This window comes from Corapipo altera, unplaced genomic scaffold (assembly GCF_003945725.1).
Source record: "Corapipo altera isolate COAL_440 unplaced genomic scaffold, ASM394572v1 264, whole genome shotgun sequence".
NCBI lineage: Eukaryota > Metazoa > Chordata > Aves > Passeriformes > Pipridae > Corapipo > Corapipo altera.
The window spans coordinates 3,429-13,807 of NW_020885152.1; the positions used below are offsets into that span (position 1 = coordinate 3,429).

Sequence of the window (10,379 nt, forward strand, 5' to 3'; positions counted from 1 at the left end):
ACACTGCATGATTCCAGCAAACCAGGTGCGCTGGGAATCAGTTCACCAAAGTGAACACAGAGGTATCTTCACTCCTGCTGCTGTGTCAGCATTACATGGTTATCCATTTCTTGTTCCCTGCATTCCTGTTACATATTCATGGCATTCACAGATGCACCAGAGCTGCAGTTCTCAACACTTATTAGCATATATACATATCCTTGTAAGGTCTCTAAAGGGCTTCATTGAGCATCTTTGGTGGTCTTCTCTTTTTGGAGTCCCTGGAATTCCGAGTGACTGCCTTGTGACCTCCTTTGAGACAGTATTCCTGGTTATAAATACACCTGTTGCTTCAGCTCCCTTCTTCATTGTTCTCTCACCTTGCTTGGCCTATTTCTCTAAATTGCACACTGTAATTTTCTATGGCACGTTTTGTTGCAAAAACTATTAGTTCTTGTTACATCTCTACACCCCAACATCAAACCACTCAGGTCTTACACATGGGTGCAGAAGGAGAGTGTGGAAGTAGAAAGAGAGAAGCTCAGAATAAGTTCTGGTGCTCCCTGGCAGTGCTGCTGTGCTGGGACTCCTTTTCTCTCTGCATCTGCACACAGGGACAGTACCTACTACTTCAAAAATACCAGAGGAAGGATTTCATCCAAAAAGGTTTCTGCAAAAAAATTAGTTTTTTTGGAATGCATAAATTAAAATTCCTCATTTAGAAAGTATCAGAATCAAATTCAATAGTAGACAATGAATTAGAAAGGGCAGGAATAATAACATTTTCTTTTGTGGAAAACAATATTGCAATAAAAAAGAGAACAGCTCCCACAAATTATTGCCATAGGAAACCTGAGAAGGAAGGCTGGGCATCCAGCCTGAATGTTATGGAGCAGAAAACAGAAACATTTTTGCTTCTGAAAAACATCCAGTCATCATTTTCTTCAGTGTGTCCTTGAGCTCCTGGTTCCTCAGGCTGTAGATGAGGGGGTTCAGTGCTGGAGGAACCACCGAGTACAGAACTGACACCAACAGATCAGAGGATGGGGAGGAGATGGAGGGGGGCTTCAAGTAAGTAAACAAGCCAGTGCTGACAAACAGTGAGACCACGACCAGGTGAGGGAGGCACGTGGAAAAGGCTTTGTGCCGTCCCTGCTGAGAGGGAATCCTCAGCACAGCCCTGAAGATCTGCACATAGGAGAAAACAATGAAAATGAAACAACCAAACACTAAACAGGCACTAATCACAGTGAGCCCAATTACCCTGAGGTAGCCTGAGTATGAGCAGGAGAGCTTGAAGATGTGTGGGATTTCACAGAAGAACTGGCCCAGGGCACTGCCCTGGCACAGGGGCAGGGAAAATGTATTGACTGTGTGCAACAGAGCATTGAGAAACACAGTGGCCCAGGCAGCTGCTGCCATGTGGGCACAAGCTCTGCTGCCCAGGAGGGTCCCATAGTGCAGGGGTTTGCAGATGGAAACGTAGCGGTCGTAGCACATGATGGTGAGGAGGGAATACTCTGCTGAGATGAAGAACAGAAAGAAAAAGGCCTGTGCAGCGCATCCTGTGTAGGAGATGGTTGTAGTGTTGCGGAGGGAATTGTGCATGGCTTTGGGGACAGTGGTGCAGATGGAGCCCAGGTCTGTGAGGGAGAGGTTGAGCAGGAAGAAGCCCATGGGGGTGTGCAGGTGGTGGTCGCAGGCTATGGCGCTGAGGATGAGGCCGTTGGCCAGGAGGGCAGCCAGGGAGATGGCCAGGAAGAGCCAGAAGTGCAGGAGCTGCAGCTCCTGCCTGTCTGTGAATGCCAGGAGGAGGAAGTGGGTGAGGGAGCTGCTGTTGGACATTTGTTTTTCCTTAGCATGGGATCTGTTTCAGAAAAGGAAAGGACAGGGAACAGTTAAGACAGACCTCTGTGAAAAAGCCACTCCATTTCTAAAAGAAATCAATGTGTCAAATGTCACCAAATGCACTACCAAGGAGTCAGTTTTGCTCTGCTGCAGCTGGACACAGAACTTTTTTGGTAGAGATCCCACACACAAGGAATGTCAGATGTAACAGACCTTGAATACAAAAGTTCCATCTCTACACTCATGATTCAGAAGAGCTGGGGCTGCAGAGGAGAAGCTTAGTTGGAGCTTAGAATAATTGTACCTGTGTTTTCTATTTTTACCATCACACCTGAGGAAGACTCTTTTCCACTGCAGGAATCCTCATTTCTATGGCCCAGCACACAGTGCCCAGCAGAGCTGCAGGGAAGGGCCCCCAGAGCTGCCTGAACGCCCCCTCCCCCAGGCCTTGGGGGCACTTGCCACCCACTCCCTGCCCAGGGCTCTGCTGCCTGGAGCTGTCCCTGCCAGCAGCTGCTTCCCTGGGCTCAGAGCCGGGCAGTGCCAGTGCTACCAGAGCCCATCCCAGCCCTGGGGGCTCAGCTCTGCCCTGCAGAGCCCTCCCAGCAGCACAGGGCACTGCCCAGGGGCATCTCTACCTGGGCAGGCTCTGATGGCAATGTCAGAGCAACCCTGGGGAGGCTGGAAAAGTGACACTGATGTTGTCTATAAGACAGTTTTGATGTCTGATACTCTCATCTTCAATCCCCTCTAATCTAACAGAGTTCAAGTTTCAGTGTCTCCTCCTGTGCTCAGAGATTCATTTTCCTGTTGCAGTCAGCACCCAAACAACCCAGAGTATAACACTGAAAGAACTGGTTCATTCTCTTTAAGGTACCCCCTGTCTGTCTGTGCCTCTTGCAAATACCTTCTGGAAAATCTCCTGCTTTGATCTGGAGCTGTGACCAGCCCTCATCCCTGCAGCCCACTTTGGAGATCAGAAGGACTCTGCCCTGTTCTGCCCTCCCAGGAGTTTTTCCTTCTCCACAGCCCTTCTCCCCGAGCTCTGTGGCAGCTCCTTGGCCGGTCTGAGAGCTGAGCCTGGCAGGCAGCAGAGTCCCTGCCCCAGCACACAGAGCCCTGGGGGTAGGACCCTGCTCTGCACCACAGCCCTGAGCACCCCTGGCTGCACCCCCACCTTCCCACCCCACAACCAGCCCTGCCACAGGGAACCTTCTGGCCCTGGGCCTCTGATGGGGCAGCAGTAAGTCCTGCTCTGCTGCAGCTTCTCCTGCTGCACCCCAGCAAATCCAGCAGAGCCATCCTGACAGCTCCTGCCACTGCTGCCATTTGGCAGCTGGCAGAGGCACTTGCAGGAACTCCCCTGCACTGCTCTACAGCCACAGCCTGACCGTGGCAAAGGGCTGGCAAGGTTCCTGCCCTGAGCAGCTCTGCCCTGTCCTCCCACCCCAGGATCCCTTGAACCTCCTGCTCCCTTCTCCTCTCTGCCCTTGCTGCCTGCAGCTCCTGCCCTGCTCTGCCATGTGGCCACTTCCCCTGCACTGCAGCAACTGGGAGAGTCCTGCTGAAAGATCCTAGAAGCTGTGGGATGTGGCAGCTTTAGGAGATGCCTCCAGGAAGGCAAGTTGAACATTCCTACAGCCAGAGAATTCTTCCTTCAAATCCTGGGAAGGTTTCTCCTGTGGTGAGAGCTGTCACCTCCCAGCCCAGGCTGCCTCTCATCCCTCTGCCTTCTCTCCTGTGCCCTGGGTGCTGCAGGCAGTGCCCTCAGCCCTGCTGGGCTGTGCAGAGGAGCTGCTCACCAGCAGAGCTGTCTCTTTGAAGCTCTTCTTGGTTACCAGAAGCTCCCCGTGTGCCAGGAGCCCAGCCCAGCTCAGCAGCACAGCATCAGCCCCAGGCATTTCATGACCCTCAGAGGGGTTTGGTGTTGTTTACAAGAGACACAGTCCCTGAGAGTGAGTTCAAACAACTTCTCAAGAAGTCAAAGTAAGATGGAAACACTAAAGTTTCTTGTAGTGCTAATGAGTCTCACTGAGGGACACAACTGAGAACGTGTCCCCAAGTTTCAGTTAGAGCAGAGAACTGCAGACAGTGATGACAAGGATGGACAAACAAGGGAAAGGTGGCTCTGATGCTGAATAAACCTGGATGTGTTTCTCTAATCCAAAGGGGCAAGGCCTGACCCCCAGCCCCTGGGAAGGCAGATCCTGTCCCTGCCTCATTCCTCAGGGCTCTTCCTGGGGCACTGGGATGTAGGATGTGCAATGCCAAGGGCAGGACCATGGGGTGGCACCTGCCAGGCTGCTGAGCAGGGACAAGGAGGCCATGAGGCCGCAGGGCTGCAAGGGGCACTCCCCTCCTCCTGGCATCAGGGGCACAGACAGCAGCCATGGCCAAAGGCCTGCAGAAGGTGGCTGTGTCAGGGCCTTTCAGCTTCTCCCCATCCCTGTCTCCTCTCCAGCCCAGGCTGTCCTACGGTGTCCATGCCCTGCCCCTTTCCCTGCAGGCTGTCGTCATCCCCCCGGCTGCCCCACCTGGCTGGCACCTTCCTGCACTGACATCTCTGCGTCCTCCCTGGCTCTTCCTGCACACACAAAGCCTTGGGCTCATCCAGACTCCGTTGTGACATATTGCACCACCACACTGACCTTGGAGGCAAATTTCTTACTCATTGTCACCAGTCTAGGCCACCCCAGCTGCCCTTGGTGGCACTAGTTCTTTCTTAGGCTGTTTTCTGACAGGAAGAAAAGCTCCACCAGCTCTGACACCCCCCTTCCAGACCACTCAGGCTACTCCTCTACTGTCCTCAATCTTCACACCACTGACCCCTGAGTCCTCAGCCTCTGTATACGGGTCATGCGCTTGAGGCCCCAAATTCCATCCCGAGGGATCTCTGGGACCTCTCCAAAATTTTGGAAGATGACAGTAGAGTGTTCTTATCCCAGGAAACACAGAGGGACCCTTTTTTCCAAGGGTTGTCTTGGCAGAATGAGGCACAATATCTTTAAACTTTCTGGCACAAGGGAGCTCTGAGCTCTGGGTACCGAGGGAGCTCCAAGTGCCAACCACTGGAGTGGGAGCTACAAATCATCAGGGCTTGTGTTCTTTGGAGGGTCAGACACTGGTCAGAGTGGTGTGTGTGTGCACATGGAAGGACTTGAAGGGCACAATGAACCGTCTCAAAACACTGTCAAAGAAGGAAAATCCCATAAGGCACCACAACACATAAGCGCTGGTGGCAAACAGGAAGGCATTTAATTCCAAGGTCTAAAGGGAAGTGAAGCTTTGGAAGTAGCCCCCAGGACAGAATTGCACTGTGCAGAGTGTGGGAAAGAGCAGACAGCCCCAACAGGAAGCCAAGGCTGGTAAGGCAGGTGTGGGGAACCCATCCAGACAAAGATTCCCACCTGCAGACTGGAAGAACACTGGGCAAAACTCCCACTGTGGCAAACTGTGGGAAAGGAAGCAAGTCCTTGTCCACGTGCCAGCCCAAGCTGTGGGAACAGCATCTACCCCCCTGAATACCCAGGGTTTGGGCTGTATAAAAGTGATAGCCCAGAAGCACAACTTGGGGACCCTCCACCGAGCAGAGCAGGGTGAAGAAGGACCGGCAGGAGCCTCAGGGATCTACATGGTGTGATACATTTACTTCATCTCTGTCTCTCTCTCACTGTCCACCACCTCCTTCTTCTCTCTCTTTCTATTTCTTTCTCTCTCTCCCTCCTATTTACTGTTAAATCAAAGCTGGACTGCTGACTTTGGCACATGGTCTCCTTTGCAGCTGAATTTGGGCAGAGGTGTCTCTTAATAATGGGAACCTGACAGTATCCATGAGATTTTACAGTGTGGGAATGGTCACCAGATTCCATGAGGTTCCACAGAGTCACAGGGTCCATTTGGCTTCGTAAGGCCCTGCAGTGTCATAATGGACCCTTGATTCCATGGGTTTGCAAAATGTCTCAGGACTCCTTTGGTTCTAGGAGGCCCCACATATCACAGTGGCCCCTTGGTTCCATGAGATTCCACAGTGTCCCAGGAATCCTTTGGTTCCATGAGCCCTGGAGAGTCACAATGGTCCCTTGATTCCATGAGGTTCCAAAACGTCTCAGGGTTCCTTTGGTTCTGTGAGACCCTACAGTGTCACAGTGGCCTAGTAATTCCATTTGGTTCCACAGTGTCACAATGGCCCCTTGATTCCATGAGGTTCCACAATGTCCCAGGAATCCTTTGTTTCCATGAAGGACTGCAGTGTCACAGTGGCCCCTTGATTCCATCATTCCACAGTGTCCCAGGGTCCATTTAGCTCTATAAGGCTCTGCAGGATGACAATGGTCCCTTGATTTCACAAGGTCCTGAAATGTCTCAGGGTTCCTTTGGTTCCATGGGGCCCCACATGTCACAAAGGCCCCTTGACTCCATCAGGTTCCACAGTGTCACAATGGTCACTTAGGCTCAATAATGCCCTGCAGTGTGAGAATGTCTCCTTGATTCCATGAGGTTCCACAGTGCCAATATGGGCTCTTGATTTCTTGAGGTCCAGAGCGTCCCTTGGTCCCCTTGTCTCCATGATGCTCTGCAGTGTCACAGTCGTCCCTTGATTCCATGAGGTTCTGAAAAGTCCCAGGGATCCTTTTGTTCCATGAGGCCCTGCAGTGTCACAGTGGCTTTTGAGTCCCTGAGGTTCCTCAGTGTCACAATGGCCCCTTGATTCTATGAGGGTCCAAAATGTCTCAGGGTTCCCTTGGTTCCATGAGGCCCTTCATGGCACAATGAACCCTTGGTTCCATGAGGTTCCACAGTGTCCCAGGATTCCTTTGATTTCATGAGGCCCTGGAGCACCACAATGGCCCCTTGATTCCATGAGATTCCACAGTGTCTCAGGGTTACTTTGGTTCCATGAGGCCTTGCAGTATCACAGTGGCCTCTTAATTCCATGAGTTTTCACATTGTCACAATGCTGGAATCCCTTGATTCCATGAGATTCCACAGTGTCCCAGGGCTCCTTTGGCTCCAGAAGGCCCTACAGTGTCACAATAGCCCCTTTACTCCATGAGGTTCCACAGTGTCCTTGCTGGAACACACAGGGCTGTAATGTTGTCACTCTTGCAGAGCTGCCTCCAGCTCTGGGCTCCAGCACAGGAAGGACATGGACCTGCTGGAGCAAGTCCAGAGGAGACCATGAAAGGGATCAGAGGGATGGAGCAGCTCTGCTGTGAGGAAAGGCTGAGAGAATTAGGATTATTCAGGCTGGAGAAAAGAAGGCTTTGGGCTGACCTAATTGTGGCCTTGCAGTGCCTGAAGGGAGCCAACAAGAAAGATGGAGAGAGACCATTTACAAGGGCCTGGAGTGACAGGACAAGTGGAATGGTTTCACACTGAGAAAGGGAAGGGTTCGATGGGATATTAGGAAGAATTTCTGGACTGTGATGGTAGTGAGATCCTGACACAGGTTGCTCAGAGAAGTTCTGTCTACCCCATTCCTGGAAGTGTTCACGGCCAGGTTGGATGGGGCTCTGAGCTCTGAGTCTAGTGGAAGGTGTCCCTGCCCATGGCAGGGGGTTGGACTGAGATGTTCTTTAAGGTCCCTTCCAACCCAAACCATTCCATGATTCTGTGACTGGTGGGGCATGTGGTGGTTGGAGCCGATAGACACAGAGACCCCAAAATGGTGGAGTTTTCCATTCTGGGTGGAGGAAGGAGGGGGCAGCAGAACTGACACCTTGGACTGCTGGTGGTCAGACTTTGTTCTATTTGGGAGACTGACTGATCTGGGTGTGAGTGTGGATGTGCTGGAGGGCAGGAAGTTTCTGCAGAGGGATCTGGACAGGCTGGATCAATAAGGCCAAGTGTCAGGGCCTGCATTTGGATCCCAAAAACCCCCTGGAATGCTCCAGGCTGGGGGCAGAGGGGCTGGAGAGCTGCTCAGCAGGAAGGGACTTGGAGGTGCTGCTTGACAGCAGCTGGATATGAGGCAGAGTGTGCCCAGGGGGCCAAGAAGGCCAAGGGCATCGTGGCCTTTGTGGAGAAGAGTGTGGCCAGCAGGAGCAGAGAACTGACTGCCCCTCTGTGCTGGGCACTGCTGAGGCCCCACCTCGAGTGCTGTGTTCAGTTCTGGTCCCTCAGTGCCAAAAGGCCCTTGAGAGGCTGGAACGTGTCCAGAGAAGGGAACGGAGCTGGGGAAGGGACTGGAAAACATGTCTGCTGAGGGACGGCTGAGGGAACTGGGCTGGTTGAGTCTGGAGAAGGGGAGGTTCAGGGGGGACCTCATTGCTCTCTACAGTGACCTGAAAGGAGGTTTTTAGTGGGTGTGGCAGTTGGTCTGTTCTGCAAAGCCTTTAGTGACAGGAAGAGAGGAAACGGCCTTAAATTGCATCAGGCAAGGTTCATATTAGATATTCAAAACCCTTTTTCTACTGAGAGAGTACTCAGGCATTGGAACAAGTAGCCCAGGGAGGTGGTGGAGTCTCTGGAAGCATTCAGGTGGCATCTGGATGTAGCGCTTTGAGATGGGGTTTAGGGGTGATTCTGGTGGTGCTGGGTTGACAGTCGGACTGGAAGATCTGGAAGGTCTCTTCCAACCTTGATGATTCTGTGATTCTCTGACCTGTCATCCCTGTTTGCAGGTTTGTGCTCTAACAAGACCCTGGGGATGTTTTCTCTGTTGGGTCCACAGAGATTGTGTTGTGTGAGCTTTTTTCCTCTACGATCAAAACAAGGAGTAATTAATGCTAAATCCAGCAGGTGGCTTTCAAGTAATAACTTGGTCCAGTTTGTCCAACTGTGTCCAAACAGGTGAGGAAAATCTGGAACTCTAGAAGGGTTAGTTTTTTACCTCATTAGCAGGATATCCAGGGGTGCACCAAGTGCCTTCCAATGAGGAGCACAAGAGACAAGGAGACAGTGACAGTATTGTTCTGATGTTAATCTTACTGGAGCACAGAGTGAGATCACTTCTGAGTTATGTTTCTTTAATTAGTGATTAGGAATAAAGAGAAAATCACATAGTTGATGACACTTTAGGATTTATTTCACACTCTTAACACTAAGGTATTTTCCAGCTGGACTTTGAATAAGATTCCACGGTATATTGCAAATTTCTATCTCAGGTTAACAGTCTACTTCTTCCCAAAGAAATTCTCAGCAGCTAACACAACACTTTCATCATCTTGCTCTTTCCCTGATGGCTTGAGCTTGTGGCTCCTTTTAGTAAATTCCCATTTGACACAGTGCACTGGGCAGCTTCTGCCAAGTGCCACTGAATCTCACTCCTTCCCTTGCCTTGAGGTAGTTGTGCTTTAAGAATCTGGCTCTTCAGATGCCCTGAAATGTCTGTAGTATTTCAATGGGAAGAAGCTTCAAGATGTGCTGTTTGGCACACATGAAAAATGACCTGCCGAGAGAGCCATGGAAATGTAGATGCTGCTCAGTAATGCCCCTGGACTGGGACAGGCACTGCTGAGGATTTTTTCCTTCCCCTCTCTGATTCCATTCCCACTGTTTTGTACAGACTCCTCGTGGTCAGATTTTGCACTGAACAGTTTGAGAAGTTAGTGCAGATGTGTGTTTGCAGGCATGTTCTTCTTCTGTATTCCCTGATAACATTCAGTAAATTGATACCTGGCTTTAGCTTTTTTTTTCCTCCATAGTACTATTTTTATTTATTTCTACAGAAAAGCTTGAGAAAATGAAGGTACACTTAGCCCCAGTTTCCTTGCTGCTGTAATCTCTTGACTTTGTTTCTTTTCCCCTCCCCCAAACTGATGGGTAACTGTGAAACCCAAGGTCAGGAATGTGGTTGGAATTCCAGGCCCCAGTCTGGGGGAGGTGACACTTTCAGCCCCCAGGGGAAGAAGTCAACTGCTTTGTTTATCAACATGTAAAGGACAGCCCAGGATTTCTGGTTCTCCAAGCAGCAGCACTGGCAGGGAAGAGCTGCTGGCTTGGATGGAAGAGGGTTGAGAGAAAAGTAGTGATGGCTCTCAGGGGGAGAGGAAAAACGTGTTATTTGGGGGTGTAAAGCGGGGGGCATGAAAAGCTAACAAGATAGTGGAAGGCATGTGAACAGGAAAAGGAGGGCTTAGACGAGACAGATCAGGACAGAAGGAGAAACCCTCATGTTTCAGCCCCTGAATATCAAATCTTAGGAGATAATGAGGGAAAGTAGAAATGAAGCTCACCTGTGCTTTGGTGAGTTTCCAAATGGATCAGCTGTCATATTTTAAGAAGGGTGTATTGCAGGGAACTTAATACAGAAAAGTGACCATATCAAATGACACATGTATAGGGATTCATTATGGGTGGTTTTTATATGAGAGAACACATGCAAAGATTTGAAAGCATTTTGGAATAAAAACTACTGAAAAAGAGTCATTTTGGGTATAAATCTATAAAGAGAAACTTGGAGAGATACTCAGTCCAAACAATATATTGGAACCAGTCCCTAGCAACAGGTCCCAACGATGCAGAAAATTATGCTACATTGGTCCCAAAACTCCAAAGTCCACACATGTTTTTTAGTAGACACACAGTTCCAAAAAAATAAAGGAGTGCTG

The 10,379-nt window shown here is 50.5% G+C and overlaps 1 protein-coding gene across 1 annotated transcript; it reads right to left on the minus strand.

Moving 5' to 3' along the window:
* Nucleotides 1-918: 918 nt before the first annotated feature.
* On the minus strand, nt 919-1,824 carry LOC113960577 (olfactory receptor 14I1-like; the record flags this gene model as incomplete). The annotated part of the gene is made up of 1 exon (XM_027670209.1): nt 919-1,824. A coding segment is annotated over exon 1 (906 nt), but the record flags the coding sequence as incomplete, so codon positions are not given.
* Between the last annotated feature and the right edge of the window lie 8,555 nt (nt 1,825-10,379).